The sequence below is a fragment of the Leptidea sinapis genome, chromosome 29, assembly GCF_905404315.1.
Source record: "Leptidea sinapis chromosome 29, ilLepSina1.1, whole genome shotgun sequence".
NCBI classification, from domain to species: Eukaryota; Metazoa; Arthropoda; class Insecta; order Lepidoptera; family Pieridae; genus Leptidea; species Leptidea sinapis.
Window position 1 is genome coordinate 9,083,411 of NC_066293.1, and position 27,861 is coordinate 9,111,271.

General features: G+C 35.4%; 3 protein-coding genes across 3 annotated transcripts in view; 2 read left to right on the forward strand and 1 right to left on the reverse strand.

The window, feature by feature from the left end:
• Window positions 1-2,001, forward strand: part of LOC126973320 (UDP-glucosyltransferase 2-like) — a 41,190-nt gene extending 39,189 nt beyond the window's left edge. Inside the window, exons 9-10 of the mRNA XM_050820536.1 lie at window positions 38-141; window positions 1,325-2,001. Of these exons, the coding sequence (XP_050676493.1) occupies window positions 38-141; window positions 1,325-1,491 (271 nt within the window). The 3' untranslated portion in view covers window positions 1,492-2,001. The remainder of the gene's footprint in view (window positions 1-37; window positions 142-1,324) is intronic.
• Window positions 1-27,861, forward strand: part of LOC126973332 (serine hydrolase-like protein) — a 275,685-nt gene that overhangs the window by 142,377 nt on the left and 105,447 nt on the right. The gene's annotated exons all lie outside the window — the stretch shown is intronic.
• Window positions 6,434-27,153, reverse strand: LOC126973334 (UDP-glucuronosyltransferase 1A1-like). Its single transcript, XM_050820559.1, has 4 exons — window positions 27,099-27,153; window positions 7,883-8,099; window positions 7,070-7,295; window positions 6,434-6,707 (listed from the first exon to the last, which is right to left on the reverse strand). The coding sequence occupies exons 2-4, from the start codon at window positions 8,055-8,057 to the stop codon at window positions 6,434-6,436; spliced, it is 675 nt and encodes a 224-aa protein (XP_050676516.1). The 5' UTR covers window positions 8,058-8,099; window positions 27,099-27,153.

Genomic DNA, 27,861 nt, shown 5'->3' on the forward strand with positions numbered 1-27,861 from the left:
AATTTTATTTGTATATTTTTTTTTATATATATTTCAGTTATTACAATACGGCGAAGTCAACATCTGCAGTGTTCAACATGAGACCAGTTCACACCTCGACTCTTATCACGCATTACATAGAGCTGGCCATCGAGACGAAAGGTCAGTTGTACACGATAGAAGTTACCTGCTTATGGAGGACAAACCTACTGGTCACTAGTACGTGATCATTTTTTTTTATGACAATAAGGGACGAGAAGAGCAGGACATTGAGATGGTAATTGATACACTCTGCCCATTACAATGCAATGCCATTCAGGATTCTTGAAAAACCCAAAAACTCTGAGCGGCACTACAATTGCGCTCGTCACCTTGAGACATAAGATGTTAAGTCTCATTTGCCCAGTAATTTCACTGGCTACGGCGCACTGTAGACCGAAACGCAATAATGATTACACATTGCTTCACAGCAGAAATAGGCGCCGTTGTGGTACCCAAAATGTAGCCGGCTTTCTGTACAAAGGAGCCTCCCACTGGTTATACGATCGAGTTCAAAAACTAAGAAATTATATTTGATAGAGCTTGTCGTATATTATAATATAGAAGATAACAAGGCATGGTTCTTGTCTGGTTCTGCGCAGACCACCTGAAATTGTATGATATTATTAGCTGACCCAGCAAACGTTATAATACCAACCAACCATGCCAACATATAATAAAAAAAAATCATTATTAAATTATTTGAAATAAATGAATGAATTTGAAGCTTGTTAACACACACACACACACTCACGCCTTGTTCCCGTCGGGGTAGACAGAGACAATAGAATGCCATTTGCTTCTATCCTTACAAACCTCACGCGCTTCCTTTACATTCATTACTCTTTTCATACATGCTCGCCGGTTGCGGGTGTCTCGGACCTCTCCTTTTCTCAAAACGTCCCCAATTTGGTCGACGAATGTTCTACGAGGTCTCCCGCGACCGACTTGCCCACACACACTTGCCTTATATATTTGATGCATCATTCTTTCTTCACTCATTCGCTCCACGTGTCCAAACCATTTCAGCATTCCTTTTTCAGTCCTTGCCACAACATCCTCTTTCAAACCACAGCGCGCTCGTATTACCGCATTCGGAATTCTATCAGTCAGTCTTACCCCACACATACTACGCAGTGATCGCATCTCAACTGCGTTAATTCTGCTTTTATGCTTCTTCTGCCGTACCCAACTCTCACTTCCATACATTAACGTGGCGACAAGCACTCCATTATGTACAGCCATTCGCGTGTTAACATTGTAAGATTAATACATACAATGAAATATTTTATTTTGTACCTTTCAGGAGCGTTCCATCTCCGGTCGAAGACAAACCTGTACGCGTGGTGGGAGCACATGATGTTAGATCAACTCGTTTTCATACTTGCAGTTTTGTATCTACTAAAATACACCGCGCACAAGATTATTAGTTTAATTAACAATAAGACTAGTCATACTAAGAAAAACCAATAGCTAGATAATAACTATTAAGTGGAGACCATTTTGAGATTGCGATGTCACTTGAGAGCACTGACCTCTACTATTAACCACTGGATTGCCGGCTGTCAAAGTGCTTTTGTGCCTGTTTGATATTCGTCATTTTGGCGCTGTTGGCCATCACAGAGTACATTATATAAAATAGGTATAGAGGTGTCAGTCAATTTCAAGGCGAAAGCGACATCGCGTGGGAAGTTGACGAAACTTTCCTCGGTTATACCTACATATACGTATAACATAAATACCTGTATTATGGTTGTTTTAATTGTAATATTATTTTTACACGGGAATTCCGCCATAAATTTAATGGCAGAATTACTAAAATTAGGAACTTAAGTTACAATAAAAAAACATATAATTTCCATCTTTTATTGTAATACTGTATAGCGAATATTTGCATTATATCCTCATCGTGCGTCGAAATTGCTCCTTGAAGTATTTTATTGATGTTTCTGCACATATAAAATATATCATAGATACAGTAAATGTCTTGTCAGTCAATTCGGAACTATGCTCTTTGCATTTTAAGGAAATAAACGGAAATCAGTATATACTCAACACGCAACGAACACCAAAACAATAAGCAAAGCGATGGCGGCAAATAAATTAATAAACAACATGGCGATTGGCGGCTACCTACTGTGTAGGCGGGCGAAGCGGGTCTGTGTATCAATCAGTGCCCTCTAGTTGACAAATTAATTTTAATGTGATGGTATTGTATGAATCATGAAATGTTCTAAGTGCTAACGCCATGTTGGCCATGTAGCGAGACTCTGCGGTACTAAAACTAGTGATGACAACCTAGTGGACAACATAAATTATGGTGGGAAACTATTTACTTACAAAAAAAAATTGTGTACTTTATTACGTTGATTCTTAAAGTATTAATAACATGGAAATTAATTCAAAATGCAAAAATACTTCATAGTATTGTACGTTCCTTCGCAGCCATTTGTATTATACGTCAAAATTAGTTCTCTGAACGCTCGCGAGTGGCGCTTCAAATAGGCACAAAAATTATTTGCTGTCAAACTTATGGAAGAACCTGTCCAGTGGTATTTATACAGGCCAGTGTTTGAGAGTAAACACTAGTGGACATTTCTCCATACAAACCGTCTTGACTCTTTTCTCTTTGGGGTTTTAGGCATAGGTCAAAATTATTGAAGTGGTAACTTCTAGTTCTTATGGGAGGGCACTCTACTGGGTAGAGATGAGTAATATTTTTTAGAGACCAGTTACTGAAAGAGGTTACGTCAAAAATAAAAACGAAATCTGTTTCAACAAAACGCGCAACAGGTTACAAAGAGGATGTAAACTAGGGACTGCCTAAGTAAAAATTTAATTTTAGTTTTGTATGAAACGTGTAGTGACCTGACATAAGTTTCAAATACCTAGTAAGCGGGGGGACGTTTTGAGAAAAGGAGAGGTCCGAAACCTCTCCTTTTCTCAAAACGTCCCCAATTTGGTCGACGAATGTTAAACGTATAACGTTTCCCGCGTTTATTTTCAAGGCAGCTTGTCATTCGGACAACTTCAGAATTATCATTATATTGACAGTGTTGTCTACGATATTGTAAACATTTTGCATATTCTTTGATTATCATCAGTTATAACTTTTTACCAAATTTATTTGTAAGGCCGTATATCTTCTATTTCACCATAAATTATTGTTGAACTACCTTCATTTTTTTTAATACATGGCCAATAATATTTATCAAATTAAATCAAAAAATATTTACAAACGTTATACCATTTACAACAACTTCGGAAAATGTTGAGCATTTATCATTCTCATAAAATGAGAAAAAGTGACAGATAACTCTTGAAATTCAAAATTCCAGCTTCATCGTTTTACTAATCATTTTAATTGCAATAGTAATGCATAGTGACCCAATAATAAAACTCAAACTTTACAACAGTTAGTAAAAAATTTAAAGGCCGGTCTTAAAAGGCAAGAGAAGTACGACCACATGTTGTGTCGGTCATTTGTCAAATTGCCGAAGCACCGACATCATGCGGAAAATAGTGCTCCTTTGGGGTAAAATCAGACTTCTAGAAGAGAAAAACGGTCAGAATTTCTTATTTTTAAGACATAATATCAGAGACATGTAAAAAGAATATACCGATATTACAAACTAGTACTATGAAGTTCGCGTCAACCAATTTTTACGGGGTATATGGGCGTGGCATTACGCGATCGAAAATTAACCAATCACATTGCTTCCCGCCAAAGCTGTACGACAGTACTGTATATTAAACGGCTAAGTTTTATGATAATTGTGTTGTGTAAATGCCAAGAAGCAACGACTCTCATGATTTGGTTGCACAATAAAATAATCTGTTTTAATTTTTATATTTATTAATGTAAACTAAGTCAATTTTACTTACCAGATGTGGTAATAATGTTACAGTGAGCTTTGGTTTGAACTACTGTTTGAGTTTTACACCACGAAACAACAATTTGGCATTTTTGTCGCTTTTCGTTTCCTGTTAATAATATATAGGGAAAAGAGAGCCCTCTCTACGCATTATGAGCTGTCTATTTGAAAACTAGCGCCATCTGGAGATTGGCCCCAACAATAACTATATATAAGCTCCAAATTATAAAATTCATTTGTAATGTTGTGACGCAATTAAATAACTAACTCTACTTTTCAATGTAGGTATTGCAATTTTATACCATGTTGAAATTCCACGTAGAGTTGTTATTTAATTTTATTACAACATAGAACATAAAGGATAGATTTCGTAGTGCAAATATGCAAAATGGAACACGAGAGCTACATACATGCGCAAACGCTAGAAGTAGCCGCCATTTTATGACCAGTGGGCAGTGACACAATTATTATAGAAAAGTTGAAAGGTTTCAAAGCGAGTGACAGCTGACAAAGCTTTCATTTTCGGGCCAACTAACAGATGGCACTACAGTCTTCTGAAAACGTCACTTTAAGGAATCTGTCCCACCCCTGATGCCGACTGAAAGCGCATCAAACGTCATTTTGTTAGTAGAGGTCACTTGACCGCTGCGCGGTTTAAGGGGACAGCTTACGTCTTTCAATAACAATTATTATTTTTTATTTTATATTGTAATTGTGAATATTTATTCAAGAAATGATGCGAAATTATCCTTGGTATTTCGATATAAGCGCTAAGGCGCTAAGGTATAATTTGCATTAAATGAATGTTGCTATGTTAATGCAAAATATGTATTTTTTTTTTTAAATGTATTCTTTGTATAAAATCTTGTAATTGATATATGCTCTAGATCATAATAGTATTAAGCGATTTTTTGTGTTCAGAAAAAAAAATTGTATAATATATTTATTATGTTAACATAATATTATATGATAGTGTTATGTTCTTTTAGAATTCACATTTATTACTTAATTAAGTATAAATTGCATCAACAAACTTAAGCAACAACAAACATGTTAAAGTACCGGTTAAGCAAAAAAATTGTTGCACCATTTGACAACTTTTTGATGACGTCATAACTTTAACTGTGAACCGTAACCGTCCAATCTTCGCTGGTTAAAGCTGAATGAACCTGTCAAAAGTTTCAAAGAAATAATCGATATTGCCTTGATATTTCACTTTTTTAACTTTAACTTTGCAAAGATATACGATGGTGCAACACATTTCTTAGTCTATGTTAAGACTCAGCGTTACTGTTAACATTAAACTTGACCTTAAGTTTAAGAATTCGTTATTAATGTGGAATTAATTGATATTTGCAATACAAATGAGATTATGTTATTAAGAGTTTTTCAGTTCAAACAAATTTTTTGCTCCAATCAAAATGGTTTTCATATAACTGGAATTATCACAAATTAACCCCAGTAAAGTTGAGTGAGAGTGAGAGTAACGAGAGTGGGTCAGGGATTGGAAAGTAATACACAGCTTAGGAATGATCCTATGCATTTACTTCCACGAACTTGCAGTTTGCCGGTCTGCCGCTGTTCCTTATCAGATAGCGGTGCCTTCACCAGATCACACCACACCGAACACTCGTTCTCTTCCATCTTCTCCGCACTGAATTACTTTCCACTTTTTGTACTTTTTACTACTTCTTCTCTTCCTTTTCACTTTCGAGTCTGAACTAGAACTTAACGTTCTGCTGTTACTGAAAAACGTATTACAAATGGAATGTTGAGCTAATCAAGAATATTTTTGATGCCTGGAGGGAATCACTTAATGCACTTGGTATCTTCAGTGATTTATCTAAGGCCTTTGATTGTTTTCAACATTCAACGCTAGTCAGGAAGTTATGGCATAAAAGGGACTGCGCTCGATCATTTTCATATTTTAACAATAGAATTCAAAAGGTCGACGGCGAATGGCGGTAGATCTTCTGGGACTCTTCTCAGTATTGGGGTACCACAAGCGTCTATTCTCGGACCGTTCCTCTTCCTTATATACATAAATAATCTTTCTTCCTTATAGAAAAAAGGTAATAAGGTAGTATTGTTCGTGGATGACACATCACAGATATTCAAAGCGAAAAGAAACCAAGTTATGCACGACGAAGTAAACAATATTTGTCTGAGGCATTCATTTCCAAATGAATAGTAGTTTTCTACCTTCAATAAGTGATTTCATATCCTATTATGAATAATAATATTTGAATTTAAATTTATTCCTAGTGTCTCTTTGCTAGCGGTTTTTTTTTTTTTAATTTAAAAGAAGGACAAATGAGTGACTGGTGTGAAGTGATCACCGCCACATTCGCCGAAGTTAAAGGAACTCATACGCGCTTTTTTTGAAGGTACCTATCGTCTCGGAAACACCGCACAAGGAAGCTCTAAAAAAATCTAAGATTTTATTAAATACTGGCAATCGTCATTGAGTAATGAGTGGTCTAAGGTTTTGTAGTTTAACACGCTCTGTGACGCTTTGTAGATTAAAAGAAAGAACCATGTTAGTCCTCCTTTAATTTATTAGTTCTAAGCAAATCAAATACAAAATTCAGAGATAAAAGTACAACAACTGCAGCCGATAGCAATATCAGAGCCACAACAAAAATAAGATTCATTTCATAATAATCTGTGGCCGCCATGTTGAAGGCGGGAGATCTCAGATGTTTCCCGCCTTTGTGTCGTATCACGTGCTCTATCCACCAAACTGCCGACTCCAGAGAAGTGAGCGGTTTATCGTGATACAGCTCACGAAGTTTTATCACGTTCTCTCGGTAACTGAAAGAAATTAGGACAAATTTTAAATTATCTACATGATAAGCTTTACTGTTTTTATCAATGTCTCCGTTCACTTTAGTATTGGGTCTTAAAAGTCCGGAAGAAGCTACGAATCAGAAGTGGGATAGTCAACGTTGTGTTAATCCAGTCTTAGGTCAAGGAACAACGTCAGTAATAAAGTTCCTCACGCATTTTCTTAAACTAAACCAATAATCAAAGCAAATCAATCTCCCTCTATCTATTTTATCTATCTGTTTTTGTTTTTATTTTATTTTTCCTATCTAATATGTAATCGAATAGTTTAATTACTTTTTAAAGAAAAATGATTATAAGCACGAAAAAATGTTACATAACAATCCTACCGTAACGTTCTGTTCTGCGTAATATTTAAGATTCCTTCCTTAAACTGCTTCTCAGTTACTTCTCGAACGTTCATCCATGTTCCAATATTGAGTTTGGAGATTCTAGCAGCGTTGTACCACTGGTCCCACATAATCGGTATACACAACATTGGTACCCCCGCCTCGATAGATTCATCGATTGATTGCAGACCGCCTTGTGTTATGAACAACACTACCTTTTCATGTCCTGTCGAAATTAATATGTCGGTATTATCATAATGATTAGTTTAAAGCAAAGGAAATTGGGTAAAGGTAAGTAAAAATCTCATTTATATGCAGTAGTTCAATTTCAGAATAGTTCCAAATCCTTTCAGAGTTGCAAATGGGTATGAATGAGTGAAGTGTGCCGAATAGAAAAAAAAAATAATTAATATAATAACGAATAGAAAACCGCCCGCGGAACTTCACTCGATATTTGGATTGTACGTGGAATAAAATCCCTAATAGAACCAGATAGAACAATATAGTAGAATGCAAGATTTTGGTAAAGTTTTTGATAAGGTAGATCATCAATAATTTGAAAGGTGATTGTTATCGTAATGAACACTCTTAAGTTCATAACCTGGTTGTTAATGTTCAGATTAACTATATAAAATGCTCGTTAATCGTTGAAAGGATAAAACAATTGTAAATAACATAATATGGAGTGTATCACAAGGAACATTATTTGGACCATCATCAAACCCAGGACTCACAAGATACCGAGGCTCACAGTAAAGCATTGCAGCCTTCCAACTGATCAGATCAATAAAACATATTAAAGAAACAACTTACTCAGTAGATCCGCCTGAGGGAACCACTTCCTCACTCTAACATTGCTTGGCACCGTTCCAACATCACCAGTCCACTTCCAATATACATCGTAGGGCAGCTCACCAAGCACTTTGAGAAACATACGCAGCTTGTCCGTAGGCAAAGTCTTTGGGCTCACAACGGTACCGAAACTCATGTAGATCACGCCTTTGGATGACTCCAATTCTGTCTGTAGATCCTGAAAGAATGAAAATTTAGACATAACTGATAGTTTTTTAGCTTTCTTTGGACGACTGATATAGCCCAGTCAGTTACCCACTGTGCTAGAGGTCCTGGGTTGGAATTCCGGTAGGTACGACCATTTAAATGATGAATATGGATGTTTGTTTCCGAGTTCTGGAAGTTTATATATTATATGGATGTATGATTAGTAAGTATATTACGTTGTCTTGCAGCCATAGTACAGGCTCTGCCTAGTTTGGGGCAAGATAATTTGTGTTATAGTGTGTCAATATTATATTACTCTAGTATATTATTAATTGTTATTATTTTGACATTTTATGTGACTGTTTTCATCGGTTTTCTAGCAGCAAGAGGCTCTGTCGAGGTGTCTATCTACACGTATAAATCATCTGAGGTAAATGCATACAAATTCTAATGAAAATATTTTTTCCAAATAAGATTTAAAACCACTTATTGAACTTCAAAAACTATCACTCATTCGAAATAGTATGCCTCACACCTGTGAAAAACGGAATAAGAAAGTACAATTCCTACTAATATTATAAATGTGAATTTAAGTTTGTTTGTTATGCTTTTACGCCTGAGCTACTGAACCGATTTTGATGAAATTTGGTATAGCGATAGACTAGAGCATGAAAAAGGATACATAGCCTACATTTTATCTCGGAAAAAATGCATGGTTCCCGCAGCATTTGTGAAAAAATGAAATTTACGTCGATGAGATAAGCAATCTTACTCGAAATAAGATTCATTAAAATGTGTTGGGGACGGGAGCGAAAACGGGAACCATAACTAGAATAGGACATGAGATAATCTTCAATTCCAAACTTGCTTATTATTTTTAAAAACCCTTTATCGACGCGGACGAAGTTGCGGGCATCAGCTAGTAAATAATAAATATAATTAGAAACGATTGCATGTAGTCTGTTTATGTCTTTATTTATAGCAATTGTAAAAGATAGCAAGATAGAAAAGGAAACGGAACCTATTATAACAGCTGTAATCGATTTTGATTGAAATGTCGTAAACAGTCAGCTGCGTTTGGCATTATAGACCAGTGCTGAAGCCTTTGAAAATGATAAAAGGTAAAAAATAGTCGGATGAAACCTATTGGAAAAGGAAGAGGATATAACAAAAATGAAAGGAAAAATCACGGACGAGTAAAACAAGAAGGACTCCGCGCCGTGATATTAGCAAGTGAAGCACCGTTATGCTAGTGTGTGTGCGGTTACAGGGGATACTAGTTACACAATTTTTTCTACCTTAAATAATCATATATTGCCACAAATACCTATATAGTATCGTTTTTACACGTTTTCATAACGCACGATGGCTTTTTTAAAATATTTTATTGAGACGCAAACTGATCTGTCACAGACGATGACAATTCTCCTATCGGCCATTATGAGAATTGTCATAAGGGCTATGTATTTACACGTTAATCGGCTTGTTTTGGTGCTACACTGTTATGTAAGGTGACACGGAGTCCTTACTTTTTTACTAGTCCGTGGGAAAAATATGCAGTTTTGCCGGAAATCGAGATACACCGTTTTTTACCCTTAAACAAGGGAGGGGTCCTTTTCCACTTGCCGACCTCAGATCGCCCGTAATTTATTTTTCCTTTTATTTTTGTTATATTCTCTTCCATTGCCAATGGGTTTCATCGTACTATTATTCTTTTGGTTTCAAAAATGATCGACACTGGTCTATTAGCTCCTTAGTATTTAGAATACTAAATTAGTGAACGCAAACATTGACAAAAAAGAATTGGTCACGCATTATCGAGTTGTCAGCTGGTCTGTACATACCATAATAGTTACGGCCGTTCCCGATATTCAGTCTATCTTTTACTTGACATAAAAATCGTAACTATCGTTGACTTTTCTGTCCCAATAAACTTATCGACGGTAACTCACCTTATCCGTACACGCTGTCTGTCAAAGAGACGACGCACAGCGATAGAAGTTTGTATGGAAATTGCAATTCACGCGTCCCAATATAAGGCGATAAGAATGACTTATCAGGTATAATGGGACAGCTTCAGATTATTGACAGATAATTACTGAAAGTAGAAGGTAGTAATTTATCACTTTCTGTAGATAGTATATTGGGAACGGCCGTAAGTCCATTATGGTTGATATACAGTGGACCGATTTTTTTGTTTCTTATCTCTCTTTCACAATACCCATATGCATGTAGCATAGATTTAGTTCAAATGTGATTTTTTAAATCTTTGTTATTATTGACTGCATCTTAAATAGTTTGTTCTTTTTAATAGTTTGACAAAAGTGCAATAAATACGCGGGAAATATGTAAAACATCGAAACGCAATGCTATTGGTTGAAGCGCAGTGTGACGTCAAAGTCTAGGTAAACATGCGCAATGGTACGGTGGTAGATATTAATTTTGCTGGTTAGCGATATATTAAGTTTTGTGTTGGTTTTTTATGGTTGGTTTTTTGTTGAATGATTTGTATAATTTGATATATCCTTAATCCGACCTAAGAAGATGAATTTTCCATTCATATCAATAACGTTCTATGCACATATAATGTTAAGTAGGTAGATAGGTAAGTTAGATAGTACTTGAATGTTATTTTTGTTATTAAGTAAGTTAAGTATGTAGTATATATGTTCTTTTTTGTCTGTTACTAGAATAGTATTATCTCAGTAATTAATATAATGACATATCATTGATTCACATTACAGTCGTTTTATCGAGGCATTGCTTGGGTCAACGTACTCTAACATTCTTTTTTTGTTATTTGGTGACAGGTTCCATCATGCTTGCTTAAATGTCACTGCTTGTGGCAGCGACATGGGACGGGTCGTTCCCTTCCCTAAAATATGGTCGAGGGGATGGCTGGCTCATGCGTCATGCTCGTGAACGGGCACTAATTGCGGTGGCAGGATGCTTCTGTAACCAGAAACTCTGCTTGATAGTTTAAAAATTATAGGTATATTTTTTTTATAATCACTATTAAAATGCTCGCAAAATACCTTTATTTATTTACGGTGTGTGTGGGTGATGCAGCTACTGTACTCAATAACTTTTATTTTGTATTAATTAACATTTACTCGTGTAACTCATTGACTATTTGACGTTTGAGTAATTTTGTTGTATCACTTTACATATATTGTAATTTGAAATTATTTGTAAAACGATGAAAATTTAAATGTTGATTTAAAAGAATGACAGTGAGTTTCTTGCCAGTTCTTCTCATTAGCTCAACCCTTTACAAATTGGCGGTAAATTCAATAATGAAAATATTTGACATTCATAAGTGTCATTTCCGTGACCTACGTGAAAAAAGTGATTTGATTATGCTAACTAAAATGGAATGGAGTAAACCAAAGAGAGAGTAAAGAAACAGTAACAGAGACATGAGACAGTTGGTGCTAGAAAGTAGGTATAAATATTATGATGAAAGAATCACTAAATATATTATACCGAGGTTATTAAATGATATGAACACCTGTTTTATTGAAAGCCTTACAAAGGCAAAGTAACACATATAGGTATAAAAAATACATTTTTAAACAACATACTGGAGATGGCTTGTGAGGTTGCGCACTGAACCAGGTAATTACACTGTACCCACGGTAGGCGGTTTAATTAAGTGTTTATTTGTACTTAAACATGATTTAAACCATTTTTGTTTTGTGTTTTTGTCTGTTGTTTATATTTTGTTATTTCTACTGTCATATATTATTGTTCTTAAAATGCAATGTAGAACGTAGCACACTTTACACGTATCCCAGTGGTTTATCGAATGCTATTGTTTTGTATTTTCCTTTTTTTTATGACAATAAGGGACGAGACGACCAGGGCGTTTAGCTGATAGTAATTCGATACGCCCTGTCTATTTTCATGCAGTGCCGCTCAAGATTCTTGATAAACACAAAAATTCTGAGCACTATTACAATTGCGACCGTCACCTTGAGACATTAGATGTTAAGTCTCATTTGCCCAGTAATTTTACTAGCTATGGACTGAAACACAATAACGCTTACATATTACTGCTTCAAGTCGGCATTCTGTGCAAATGAGCCTCCCACAAGTAAAAAAATCTGTGACTTTTTAATACCTTATTAATAAAAAGCCTAATAACCTATTAATAGTCAAAAAAACTACAAAATGAACACGCCGTTTATTGAGACGCATTGATAGGACTATGGTACAAAGTATATTCTCCGCGCTTTTGAAAAGACGGACTGTCACTGAGACAATATTTCCGAAGCTTGCTGTCTTCGGCAGTCAAAGCAGCAGTACCAGCACCAACTGGAGTAACTTATACATGAGAAGAAGCCTGGAATGTCGACGCAAGTCGCGTCCCACACCAGCGCCCTTCCCCATATCCAAGACACCAGTGTCATTCCGTCACGACACTTGGTAATGCCATTTGGCTCTAAAATAGCTGGTTACATTATTATTATTAGCGGCAAATGCCAGTGGATGACTCAATTAATGCTGGCTTGACGCCCGACACAGCCAAGCTCATCTACCTAAACACTACATCGGCATTGATATGTTTCATTTAATTTTATTCTTGATGTTCATTGACATTGATATATACTATATTATAATCTAAGTATCGGTTTTATACTTACATTAGGCAAAGGTTTCGGTTCCTTCAAGTGCAGTCCTCCCAAATATACAACATTAGCAGGAACTGGACGATTGTAATCCCAAATCGAATGTACATTCAGTAAAACTAATGCAACGTTATCCTGTAGCTCAGTCAACGATGGAACATCATTGCCTAAATATTTCCTTACCAACCTATTCTCATTTTCCTCTAAATCATAAAATATCTTTTCTTGTTTATACTGGATATACATCTCTCTTACTTTATCAATCATTGATAGATCATCAAACTTCTCTCGCACAGCTAACGGGTATAACAATGGATGGTTTGCAGCTCCAACCATTTCAAAAATACCAAAACTGCCACCAAAAGAACTTATTTGCACCACAGGCACTTTGAAAACATGAGAAAACATTAGTAAAAGTCTCGCGCAAGCCTCTGCTAGAATAATATCAAACTTGTGCTTCCGGTCAGTTAGATAATCCTTCAGTTTACCTTCGAGGATTTTGTCAAACATTGCAGGACCAGATCTCAGTGCTATCTCTTGCTGTGATACGATATCATTAGCAGTTTGCATATCATCTTCAAGAGCAATTTTACCCAGATTGTGAATCACATCTTGTATGTCTATTTCGGTTAGATTAGCCACAGTTCCATTGGGAAATGCTGCCAAATAAGTAACGACAGTAACTTCGTGTCCTCTTCTAACTAGTTCTTGCGTTATGGGACGAAATGACATCTGATGGCTGTGGCATGGCACCGGAAATATTGCAAATATTCTCGCGGCCTCACAAGAAAATATTACGATTGAGAGAATTATAATAAAATACGCAGATCGCTTCATGTTCAACCAGTTTACTACGTAACTTGATTGCGAATGGTTACGACAGAAGTCCACGAGTCCACCTAAACGATTATTTAATTAGTCTTTTCACATAAAATAAAATTTGTGGTTTTTACGGTTTAAGTTTTTGCCGAATAAAACTTAATACAAAGATAAGTATACATTGTTCTTAGTTAGGACAATTAAGGATATTTTCACAGAAATATTGTATAATATCATATACCTTGAGTATTTTTTTTGTCTTATGCACAATAAGACAGTCAAAACAATTAGCTAATTACGTAGGTATTTAAATGCCTTGTGCAATACAGAAGCAGGTATTTATCTTTAAATATAAAAATATCGTGTTACGTTGTTCGACCGCGATGAACTCCAATTAATAGTTTAAAACTAATTAACCGATTTCAATAAAATATTGCATACTGTGCGCAGTTTGATCCAACTTGAGATATCTCTTTCCTTTCCTTTCCTATCGGAAAGTATTTATTTCAATTCGTGACACTTTTCTAATTTCAAATTTTAATTTTGTGCAAACAAAATTAAAATTTTAACCTGATTCCTGCCGCCGAATTCCACCTTCGCACGACACGCCACAAATTAGAATATCATCCCCATCATCTGGATGTGTGGTGGTCCTCCACAGTGCGGTTTTCAAGGAGCTTTCTTCCTCGTTTAGTAGTACGAGTGGAATGAGCTTCCTTGTGCGGTGTTTCCGGGACGATACGACATGGGTACCTTCAAAAAAAGCGCGTACACCTTCCTTAAAGGCCAGCAATGCGCTTGTTATTCCTCTGGTGTTGGAAGAGAATGTGGGCGGCGGTGATCACTTAACACCAGGTGACCCGTACGCTCGTTTGTCCTCTTATTCCATACAAAAAAACAAGTGTGTCTATGATATAAATTATTTCAGTACAGTACAAGAACAGGGAAAAACGAAATAATTATTATATGTGATATGTAATGAAATAATAAATATTATAAATATATTATTATGATTAAAGTTATCGAAATTTCGTAATTAATAAAACAGATTTTAAATTTAATTTTGCATCTGTGCAGGTGACGCAAATCGCACCGGTCATTAATATTTGACTTAGACAATTACTCGACCATAACGACGTTACGGTAGTGGAATCAAATATCCGGATAGCTAACACGAAGGAGTAAAAAAATAAGGACTCCGCGCCGTAGATATTAACAAGCGAAGTACCTTTATGCTAGTGTGTGTGCAGTTACCAGCTAAGACAAATTATGTCCCGTTATTCAAATTCAAAGATTTCTAATCAAAATAGGGTGTGACATCACTTATTGAAAGTCAAAGAACTACCACCCATTCCAAAATGAATGCCTCAGACCTGAAAAGAATGGGCGCAACAAACTCAGCGGGCTTTTTTTTATATATTTACAAAGTAATATTGTACAATTAAACTTATTATTTAATAGCCTGAGGGCACTCCATTCAAAATCTGTGGTATCTATTATATTAAGAAAATCATTTATGTTATAGTAACCTTTATCACACAACAATTCTTTTGAATAACGTAATACTTTTATTTTGAACATTTTCTGGGATCTTGTTGTAAAAGCATATACATCGCCCCACAAAAGACTAACTCGACTTAGCCGTGTAGTAGGCATCATAAGTTTATGTCTGTTCCTGGTGTTAACATTATGGTTATGACAGTTTCTGGCAAATTTACTTATGTGCCTAATAAATTAAAAATTTATTAGCCATATTATTATATAGCCACACTACTTTAAACTCCGATTTTTTAATTTCTGTTAGTCTGATTGTTTCCCAAAATAAAAATAAAAATATCAGGCATAGTACGAGTTAATAAATAAATTAGATAAAAAAAACAGTAACACCTTGAAAGTGTGGATTGGGGGTTTGATTCCTGTGCCCAAGTCTTGTTTGTAGTGAATATCTAGTATCTTTGTTTAAACTGATATAAAAAAGACGTACATATTTTACGTAACATTTCTAAATTCGTTTGTTTGTCACTGACGTGGTATCAAAAAAGTACATTTTTAGAGGATAAATAACTATGTGTTTTATAGTGATTTGGTTGTTAAGTAAATACACAAGTGATGGAAATTTTGACAGAGCACTGGATCCCCGACAATTCGAGTAGCTCTGCGTTGCATGTGATTTAATGTTTAGAACTGATACTGGCATGTACCAGATCAAAGATGAGAACGATATTCGCATTGATGTAGTGTTCCACGCTACTTTAAAAAAATATTGGTAAAGACAGACTTGTGATAACAGAATTATGAACACATTTATGATAATAAATCATTGCATCTTGAAACACAATGATTTATGTGCTTAGAACACCATTAAATGGATTACCCTATTTTTCGGGTAAAGTCCCCGTTTATTTTCCGGTCACACCGGATGTTACGTCCAAAAAATCGAATTAATTTGTATTATGAAAAGACCATAAAATAGTGTAATCAAAAAAAATTAACATAAAAACAACCGCCTTCAAAAACACTAGATATAATGTAAATAAAAATAATAATAATCGTAACTAGAATCAAATTAATTAATTAGATTGTATAAAAATACGCAATTATTTTTATACTTTTTAGTGCACATTATATCTTTTGTTTTGGAAGTGTTTTTGAAGGCGGTTGTTTTTTTTGTTAATTTTTTTTTTGTTTTATGATTTTAAGTGAATTTAAAGTACACTAACTAACAATTTGTCTAAATATGTGTAGATGTACTCAATTTTTCAATGCAGCAATGAACGTAAGTACTTTGCAATTTGATTACAGACAGTGTTCCGTTAGTTTATCATGGATTCCGTAATCAGAACCCAACCAAACTCTCACCAAACTATCTTTGAAGTATATCCTTTCCAATAAAAAAAGTTTAGAGTTATTCGTAAATTTATCATCCACTTTGCTATACGTATGTATAGCAAATTTAAGACTCTTATGGTTTTCTCATGGATGCCATTGTCAGATCTGAACCAAATTACAATGGGATCACCCGGGAAGCACCAGCTTTCAAATAAAAAAAGAATTATCAAAATTGGTTTACCCAGTCGAAAGTTTTGAGGTAACAAACATAAAAAAAACATACCGACGAATTGAGTACCTCCTCCTTTTTTGAAGTCGATTAAAAACAATTCTATCTCTGAAAGGTAATTCCTTGACATTTTTAATGTATCCTATCATTGATTTTACACAATTTCTCAACACACGGCAGCATATTAAAATAATTTATTCCGACGTAAACTGATCCGTCACAGACGATGACAGATGTCATAATGGCGGCTGATCGGCTTATATTGGTGTAAGTGTGTGCGTAGGGCTGTGTATTTACACGTTAACTGGCTTGTTTTGACGCTTCACTGTTATGTTAGGTAACATATGAAAGATTCCGCTGAGTATCGTTAATTTGCTTCTAAGAATTGAAGAGATCTGTTACTTTGTAATGGATCAAATACTCAGAACCGCACGAAACCGTCATCAAACTATCCTTAAAGTACATCCTTTCCAATAAAAAAACAATAATCGAATTCGGTTAGCGTGGTAATTAGCTATTCGTCAATTTGTCGCTTTTATGGTTTTCTCATGGATACCATTGTCAGATCTAGACCAAGCTTTCAAAGAAAAAAAAAAGAATAATCTAAATCGGTTCACGCAGACGAAAGATCTGAGGTCACAACCATAAAAAAGTGCCGTCGAATTGAGAACCCCATCCTTGTTTGAAGTCGGTTAAAAATAAAATACATAAATTAATTTTCCATTATTTCATTTCATAACATCCTGTATGTAACCTAGTAACCGCGTGGTATCGTAGGCAGTGACACCTACTTCGTGCAGTCAGTAGTTAACCAGAGGTTTCCAGTCCCCCTGAAAAAAGATCTGGAAAGGTCTTGAAACATTGTGTTTACTAAAATAAAAATGTAACTTTTACGCAAAAATCTAATGTAAAAACACAGTTACTATTACACGCGTTTTAATCCTTTAAAAGTGTTTTTTTATAAGGTTAGATAGCTCTTCCTGTGTGTTCATTTACGGCCGTTTTCAATAACCTATCTATCGTTAGTTTAATTTACTAGACGTAGACAAATCTATCCTTTTACGCTTACTTACATTTCAATAACCTATTGACAGATAGCATTGGACTTATAACTGTATTGGACATAACTTTGGATAGATAAGATCTTGTCTTGTGCTGCAGAAGAGGGCTATTCGCGCGATTTATAACCTAGGTCCTAAAGAATCATTAAGAGAAAAATTTAAAGAAATAAACATTTTGACTGTTGCTTCTCAATACATTTTTGGTAATGTTCTGTACGTTCATAAGCACATTGAGGAATTTTCTAGAAACTGTGACATTCATAATGTTAACACGAGGAACAAACATAAACTTGTTATGCCTACTACTCGGTTGGGTCGAGTTAGTAAGTCTTTTGTTGGGCGATGTATATGCTTCTACAATATGATCCCAGAAAATGTACAAAACAAAGGTGTTACGAAATTTAAAAGAATTGTTAAAAAACGTTTGTGTGGGAAAGGTTAACAATTTTCTTAATGACACCACGGACTGGGAATAAAGCGAACACCCTCAGGCTCTTTAATTATAAATGTTTATTGTACGATATTACATTGTAATCCATATTTTATATTTAAAAAAAAAGCCCGCTGAGTTTCTTGCGCCCATTCTTCTCAGATCTAAGGCAGTCTCTTTTGAATGGGTGGTAGTTTTTGACGTTCAATAAGTGATTTTAAATCCTATTTTGAATAAAAATATTTGGATTTGTCATCAAACGGTGAGAGCAATGTATCCGTAAGTTAAACTTAGGGTAGATAGGTTATTGAAAACGGCCGTTAATGTGACCATTAAATCGCCACGTTATCAGCAAATTGTTATGGTTGTGCATAAGATAAGATTCAAGGTAAATAAAATAATACAATATTTCTGTGAAATTTGACTCAAACATTTTCAGTTGCTCCTTTCTTTTAAAATACTTTGTTACTTAAGAAGAGTTATTAGTTTTTGGCCATTCTTTCAATTGGCACCATAAAAGTAGGGGTGGTTTTTTTACATTTAAGTCGGTTCGATTCCCACACGAGGCAAGTAATTTTTAGAAAAACTTTGAATGCAGAATTACTAACTTTTAAAAATAACATAGTCTTCTTTCATTAAAATATCCTATCTACGATATTTAAGGTACTTTCTCTTCATGTCCCATAACTTTGGAACACCCTGAATATTGTACCTACCATACTCTAACAAATGTTCGTATTCCATATCGTTTATCGTAACAACATCGTAACCATTGACTAATATTTTCATTTTTTTACTATGTTAGAGTGAATGAATTATGCTCAAACCTTGAAAAACTAAATATTATCTGTGCTATATCGCAATTAAGTGTTAAGTGTCAAAAGTCAAAACATAGTTCAGGCCATGCCAGACACTGCACCACTAATTTGCATCATTTACACAAAATGGAAATATTAAAAAATTATCTAATTAATATAATATGACCATTTTAAATTGACTAAATAATACAAAACTTGCGGATAATAAAATGTAAAAAAAAAGAAGCTCAACCCTTATTGTCGACTTCCAATTTCTCAGGCGGCCATTTGCATTACGTTCTACATATAAACGATCAACAAAATGACTTAAATTATTTGGTAGTAAAAAAATCCTGTTGAAATGTAAATAATAAATAAATTATTTTATGGCTAATATCTCTATACAACTTGAAACGATAACAGCAACGACAGCCTAGAAGTTGGCGTTGAGATTATCGTAAAAGTGACGTTTGATTATATCTTGTCAAATTCGAATATTCGTCTCTGACATTTTCAACTAAGAGTAGGGCTAGGATCGATAATATCGATCGATAAAATGTATCGTTTCGGCATTTCATACGATGTTACTAAGAGTAGGATACGACACTACTAATGCCACGATATATCGAATATCGATTTTAGGAGTAGGCCCCCTGGTAGCGGACCATATTCGGTATGCAGCATGCACAAAATTATGTCGTCGTATTCTGTCGATGGTCCGGCCGTACCAGAACTCCGAGGCAACAAATGGCGCTTAACTTCACAATGACAACTATGACAAATAATATACTGACTCCTGTCAACCGCATTCGGCCTGAAAACGTACTTCTGCAAAGATCATGAAACATCTAAACACAAAGGTAAGCGAAACAATGGTAATATCCTAGACTAAGGATTGGTCTCCGCTGCGCTACAACTAGATACCGCACTACCTAGGAACAATAGCTTTTTTATTACGGCAACTATAAGATGCTTGTGTGCGTGAGACTTTTGTCTTGACACTCAATGGCATCTTTAAAATGTTTGTAACATACGCATCGTGTTATTGTACATTGAAATGAATAAAAACTGGAATACTTACTAATGATAATATGTGATCCTAATGTCTTTCTTATTTCTTGTAGTATTATTTTCACAAAGTTTTACTACGCAACCTGGCATTTTAGTTTCAATTATTAGCAAAGTTTACCAGAACATACGTACGCCCACTTGGGCGTAGTATTAGTTGCCACACTTTGCGACTACGCCTGCGGTATCTAGTTTGAGCGCAGCGGTGACCAAGCATTAATCTAAGGGTAATATAATATGAAAATAAAATCGCTTACAACTTGTACCACAACCCAAGAAACCACTTATAACTAGTTATAAGTTGCTACTTTGTATTTTGCTAATAAGCTCGTTTACCCATATCTGTTAACCGTCATTTTGTTAAGGTGACATCTTGTGGTGTCTTCTTGTATCAAGATTATTGAAGTGAGAAATACTTTAGCCGCATTGGGTACTTTTGGTAGGAAGAAATCTTAATGAATAAACATAACATTTGCGTTATTTTGATAAAGCGCTGTTCTACAGTATAGCATCAAAAACACGAGTTGAATCTCTTTATCCTAATATGGAATAGTCCTTTGCTGGTTTAAGAAGCTTAGCATGTGTTTTAATGAACATACTAATTCCTAATATATTAAGACTAGTAAGCGTTAACACTATCAGGCGGTACTTTTTGAATAATGGTCTACACGATTCTAGAGGACTGACATTGCATAAAACTCTTATACACATTTTTGTGCCAGAAATATTACTAGAGTTACCCCATACTTTTAACCCATACCGTAAAACTGAAGCAATATAACCGTGGTAAGTGCAGCATTAAATGGTACAGTTTGTCTGAGCCTTCTCAAAGCGAAAACAAAGCTTTCCGGTTACAATTGTTATCTAACATTAGGCCTAAAAATTTTATACTGTTTGTGTCTTTAATAGTTTGGTTTCTATAAATTTTTTTTGTGAAGTCATATTATAATTTATAGCGTTATGCTCGTCAACAATAATTATGGATATGTCATCACTAAATGATACACAGTTATAGTCAACCCCACCGTGTAAATCATTTAAATAAATTAAAAATAGTAAGGGTCCCATAATACTACCTTGAGGAACTCCAAATGTACTAACTAAATAGGGTGACGTCTATGTAGTCATCTCCAGTTTCTCATTTATTTATTTCTACGATTTGTTGTCTATCGGCTGCATAACTTTCAATCCATTTTAGAGCATACTTTTCACATTTGTACATTGTTAGGATATTATGATTATCAATAAGATCGAATGCCTTTGACATATCAAAAAAGGTTGATATAATAGTAACTTATTGTTAATACATGTAGTTATTTCTTCTATTAAGTCATAAGCCATTGTAGTTGATTTGTTAGCTTGAAATCCAGATTGTTATATTTTTTAATATTGAGTTTATTTATAAATTGCATTATTATAACATACATTGCTTTTTCCATTATCTTTAAGAGTAATTGGGCGATAATTATTGATATCGGTTTTAGTAGCTTTTCGAGTATATGACGTGTAGATATGGAATCATGACCCGTTATCTTTTAATTTTAAGAGAATTTATTATCTTTATTGCTTCGTTCTCGGACCATGTAGAGAGAAATGTAATATTATTTATTGAATTTATTTTGTATTTATACTAATTATTCCAATTATGATTAATTTTTTTTGTCAAATCTATAAAAGACTTATTGAATGTTTTAGCAATGTCTAAAGGATTTGTTATATCAACGTCGGTATAATGAATTAGGTTAATACAATTTTTAGCTATCATATTATTGTGACTACCTTTTTTCTTTATTATATCCCATGTAGCATTAAGCATTATTTAGATGTCTCTTAGAGCAGTTAATACAAGACCGTAACATTTTGTTTTTATTTTTTAACTCTCAACTTAGTTTTACGAGACTTTGATATGTAGTGAGTAAATCTCATTCTCTCTTTTATTAATATCATTTGATATCCATTTATTATTGCCATCATAATTGGATATCTTCTAATATAAAAAATTCTCGTTAATTGTGTTAAACTTTGAACTCCTCCGAAACGGCTTGACTGATTCTCATGAAATTTTGAGTGCATATTGGGTAGGTCTGAGATTCGGACAATAACTATTTTTAATTCCCCTAAATGTTAAGGGTGGTCCACACGAATTTTATTTTTTTTTTAATTTGTTTGATTATGAGTCAGCATTAAAAAATACATAAAACTTCAAATTTTCACCCATCTACGATCAACAGTTACTTTTGTATCACGATTTTAATATGGGCAATACAACTTTGCTGGGTCAGCTAGTCTTATTATATATATATATGGGAAAGCAAAGACCGTATAACAGGCAGAAAAAATCATAAAAATTTTTGAAGGCTGTGTTGGCATTTACTCATTTATTACATCGAGCCAATTTAGATAGATTGTAAATGCAAAAAATGTATATATATTCTTTTAACAATAATCCCTTATTTTTACAAAGAAATTTTTCGCTTTATGTACAAATATTTTCAGTAAACTAACTAATTCGCATGATTCATGATCCGATAGAGAAAGTTTAATTATATTGCCTTCTGCTATGGGAATATATTTTGTGGCTGTTATATCTAGGCATGCTTGCTTTCGAGTTGGTTCCGTTATATTTATAATATTAAATTTGTGCTATGGTAAGCCGTTTTAAAACATACCTACAGTGTCTCGCGTGTGCCTAGCGACTTCAAGGTCACCGCATGAGGCAACGGCTTGGTTTACATATGATTTATTGCTGTTGCCTCAATAGCAAATCAATTTCAAATATTTTTATTCAAAATAGGATTTAAATCACTTATTGAACGTCAAAAACTACCACCCATTCAAAAGAGACTGCCTCAGACCTGAGATGAATGGGCGCAAGAAACTTAGCGGGATTTTTTTTAATATAAAATATGGATTACAATGTGATATCGTACAATAAACATTTATAATTAGAGAGCCTGAGGGTAGTTCGCTTTATTCCCAGTCCGTGTGTCATTAAGGAAATCGTTTATGCTATAGTAACCTTTCCCACACAAACGTTTTTTAACAATTCTTTAAACAAAACATAACAAGTTTATGTTTGGTTCTCGTGTTAACATTATGAACGTCACAGTTTCTAGAAAATTCCTCAATGTGCTTATGAACATACAGAACATTATCAAAAATGTATTGAGAAGCAACAGTCAAAATGTTTATTTCTTTAAATTTTTCTCTTAATGATTCTTTAGGACCTAGGTTATAAATCGCGCAAATAGCCCTCCTCTGCAGCACAAAGATGGTATTAATATCGGCCGCACTGCCCCATAACAATATACCATAGGACATAATACTATGAAAATAACTAAAGTATACTAATCTCGCCGTATCTATGTCAGTTAACCGTCTAATTTTCTTAACCGCATATGCTGCAGAACTAAGCCTATTCGCCAATCCTTCAATATCCCCCATATTGAAGGATTGGCGAATAGGCTTAGTTCCACTGCAATTTCATTCAAATATTTTTTCTATTATGTATTTTGTTATTAGTATTAGTACACTGATCGAGAACCTTATAATCTAGAGATTTCTCTACTAAAATACAACTACCTCCTCGTCTTTCATTCAATCTACAAAACGTCGAAATTTTGCAATGTGATATTTGATTCTTCTCCACTTTTTATAAAAGTTTCAGTAAAACAAATGATACTTATATCTATTTGTATGTCAGATAATCCTAGCTAAATCTATTCTGGCTTATTTAAAACACCAGCAATGTTTTCTGTTCAAAAGATACTTTTCCTTACATGGTTTATGGTCGAAAAAAATCAGCTAATGTAGTATCTTCTACATTAATTGTATGAGTCGGTTTATTAAGATCGGTTTTTAATTGACAATATCGTTCTATTCCATTAAGTTTCTAACGCTCCTTTTTTGTATTTTAGTTTATTTAACCAGTCTTTGCATACCATAAATTCGTTCTTACAAAACTGACATTCTATTTCATTGCTGATCTTGTTACAAACTTTATTAATATTATTATTTTTAGCTTTATATTAAGCAGTATAATTTATATTTACATTAAAAAATTTACAATTAAAGTATTGTTGACATATTTGCTTTAAATTGTTATTAATAAGAATTTCGTTAACACGAGGTTTTTACTAAATTCTAAGTTTTTGGTCAAGAATCTAGATAGTCTGTGACAGTTGTTAACACGTCAAAAAAATTGAAATGGACAGTTAACCTCTACTTTAATCAATGCACGCACACTAACACATAGTGACACACAAATCGCGAGTGTGAGACATAGCTTGTCACGCACACTAAAGTATTAAACCTGGCATGTTTTCATCAATTGTTGCAAGAGACTCTATCTAGAAGTATAAATTATCTTAACTTATCGTATTCACTCATTTTGACAAAAAAAAAAGAAAACAAATAATAAAAGTCGGAATCAACATTTCTTTTTTTGAAATGTAACCGTTTTAATGTTATTAAATCCAGCCAGATATAAAAACTATAGGTACAATTAAAAAGATCTTTTACAAGTTATATAGTATATATCGCAATATTTATTACTATACCAACATTAATCATTGCTTTATTCAATTAAGTTTAAATAAAATGAAAATATTCTAGTATAACAGAGTAATAATTAATACATAAAAATATAACATAACTAGCTGACCCGACAGCTTGTTGTTAGTTGTTCTGTAGATAGTAAAAAACAAAATGTTTTATAGGAATTTGCCAATAATATTTCAAAACATCAAGAATTATTTCGTAAAAAAATGCTCCCTGTTGTTATAATGAAATTGTTTCACAGCGGAACTGTCAAACCGTGCGTCACTAAATTCTCTCATAGAAAATATTTCCACACAAAACAAATGCCCTGTACTTTTCCCGGGGCGTAAAAAGAATAGGGGAGTCCCAGGCCCATGGGTGTCGTAAGAGGCGACTAAGGGCTTTTTAGAAATGGGAGAGTCACGCTGCCGTCTTTTGACGTCAGCACAATCGGGCCAGACTCGTCCGGGTTAATTACCACACTCGCACAGAATACCAGCGTGAAGTAGCGGCCTAGTGCCGCTATGTTTCGCATAGGTTAGTGTCGAGGACCGGTGGCCTTCCAACTTCATTTTCACGTCGTCAAAATCGGCGAGCAGCTTTCCAGTTACCCGACCGGAACACGCAAGTTCTGGTCGTTGTCGAAAGCTGCTCTTGGTAACTTCAGCCAGCCGTCCATGCCGCCGTTGCACATGAGGAATGACACCCTGGCCCATACGGCAAAAGAGAAAGCCGATCTCTTGTGCACTCTTTTCGCCTCCAAATCGACTCTTGACGACAACGGAAAAACACCGCCGACCATCCCGCGGTGTCAGAGCTCTATGCCTGAAGTACAGTTCAGACAGAAAACTGTTAGGCGAGCTCTGTTTTCGTTGGACGTCAGGAAGTCGAGCGGGCCGGATGGCATAATTCTCCAATCGTGCTTAGAACGTGTGCTCCTGAGTTGACGCCGGTGCTAACGCGTTTATTCCGGCACTCTTATTCTAAAGGCGTTCCCTGACTCATGGAAGTCAGCCCTTGTCCATCCGATCCAAAAAAAAGGAGACATTTCGGATCCGGCAAACTACAGGCCTATTGCTATTACCTCCCTGCTCTCCAAAATCATGGAGAGCATAATTAGCCGTCAGCTCTTGGTATATCTAGAGGGTCACCAGTTGATCAACGACCGACAATACGGGTTTCGCCATGGTCGGTCGGCAGGTGATCTTCTGGTATACCTAACACATAGATTGGCAGCGGCTATTGAAAGCAAGGGGGAAGGCCTGGCAGTTAGCCTGGATATAGCGAAGGCCTTTGATCGTGTATGGCACAAGGCGCTCCTCTCCAAACTTCCATCATTTGGGCTTCCCGAGAGCTTGTGCAAGTGGACCTCCAGCTTCCTCACTGGGCGCAGCATACAGGTCGTTGTCGACGGATATTGCTCGAACCCGAAGCCCGTGAATGCTGGAGTGCCCCAAGGCTGTGTGCTGTCTCCCACGCTGTTTCTTCTGCATATCAATGATATGTTGGACACCTCCAACATTCATTGCTATGCAGACGATAGCACTGGTGATGCCGTATACACTGGCCATGCAGGTCTCTCTCGGGAAATCGTCGACCAATGCCGGGAGAAACTTGTGTCTTCTATCGAGTCCTCTCTTGAGAAGGTCGCGGAATGGGGAAAATTGAACCTTGTACAATTTAACCCCCAGAAGACTCAAGTTTGCGCGTTTACCACAAAAAAAACCCATTTGTCGTATCACCGCTCTTCGAGAACTTCTCTTAAAGCCGCGCCTAGTATCGGAATACTGGGTCTCGAAATCTCGAGCGGTTGCCAATTTCGTGGTCATCTGGAAGGCAAAGCCAAATTGGCAAAAAAAAAGAAACTGGGCGTCATTAATAGAGCACGGCAATACTTCAAGCCGGCCCACATACTAGCGCTCTACAAAGCGCAGGTCCGGCCACACATGGAGTATTGCTGTCATCTCTGGTCTGGCGCACCCCAGCATCAGCTCGATCCATTTGACCACGTGCAACGCAGAGCAGCTCGAATTGTTGGGGACCCAGTGCTATGTGAACGGCTAGATCACTTGGCGTTGCGTAGAGACGTCGCTTCATTGTGTGTCTTCTACCGCATTTATCACGGGGAGTGTTCCGAAGAGCTGTTTAACCTGATTCCTGCCGCCGAATTCCACCTTCGCACGACACGCCACAAGTTAGGATATCATCCTCACCATCTGGATGTGTGGCGGTCCTCCACAGTGCGGTTTTCTAGGAGCTTTCTTCCACGTACTACAAAGCTGTGGAATGAGCTTCCTTGTGCGGTGTTTCCGGGACGATACGACATGGTTACCTTCAAAAAAAGCGCGTACACCTTCCTTAAAGGCCGGCAACGCTCCTGTGATTCCTCTGGTGTTGCAAGAGATTGTGGGCGGCGGTGATCACTTAACAACAGGTGACCCGTACGCTCGTTTGTCCTCCTATTCCATAAAAAAAAAATATATAGGTGCCAAATCGAAATAAAAACTATCCTATCTCTCAAGTTGGACTAAACTGCACTCCATGAAGTATTCCCCATTTAAATCCGTTCATTAGTTTAGGATTCCAACGTGACACGTAATTTATATATAAAGATAATATATACTTACAATAGAACTTGGAAAACGTAACGGTTTGTTCAAGCAAGAACAACGCGCGCAGCCATTAAAAACACACTAAAAACAAATTTATCTATTTGAAGTTTTGTAAACTATGAGAGATAATGCTGAACCATTTAGCGCTGTTTAAAATTTAAAACTATTGACCAAAGAGGATGTAAATACTAATGGAATTTAGTTTAGTATCAAACGTGTAGTGATTAGACATAAGTTTGAAATATTCATTACAATATAATAGCGACGAAGTATAATTCGGCTACGTTTAAAGCGAACAAGTGCTTAAAACGTAGTGGATTTCGGCTATTATAGCCGTCATCTGTCAATCTATCAATAACTGCACGTTTCATACAATCGAGTGAATCGCTTTTTGAAGTAAAACTTCATTAGAATCGTTGTGATTTCAAACCGGATGCAACGGAAAAAACGACATCTAAGAGACACAAATACAAAAATGTGTAGGATGAAGCCAGCAAAGAATGAGCCAGAAATATGCATATTATTGAAGTGAAAACTTCTTTATCATCGTTGTGATTTGAAAGTCGATGAAACGAAAAAGCGACAGTAAAAAGAGCAGTCACATCAATTCATAATATTTAACATGAGAGATAATGATAGATAGGAAGCATAATACAATGTTTTGGTACCAGGCGATCATAGTTAAAGAAGAGATTGTCATAAGTATGGCGCGAGTATACCTTAATATATTCTGACTCCAAGCGCACGACGTATTACTAAATAGACACCAGGAGAATAT

Coding starts and splice junctions, on each gene's coding strand:
- LOC126973334 (XM_050820559.1), bottom strand. CDS start 8,057: ATGAGTTTCGGTACCGTTGTGAGCCCAAAGACTTTGCCTACGGACAAG. Junction 7,296..7,882: donor CCCTCAGGCGGATCTACTGA/GTAAGTTGTTTC, acceptor TAATTTCGACAG/GACATGAAAAGGTAGTGTTG. Junction 6,708..7,069: donor ACGCAGAACAGAACGTTACG/GTAGGATTGTTA, acceptor AATTTCTTTCAG/TTACCGAGAGAACGTGATAA.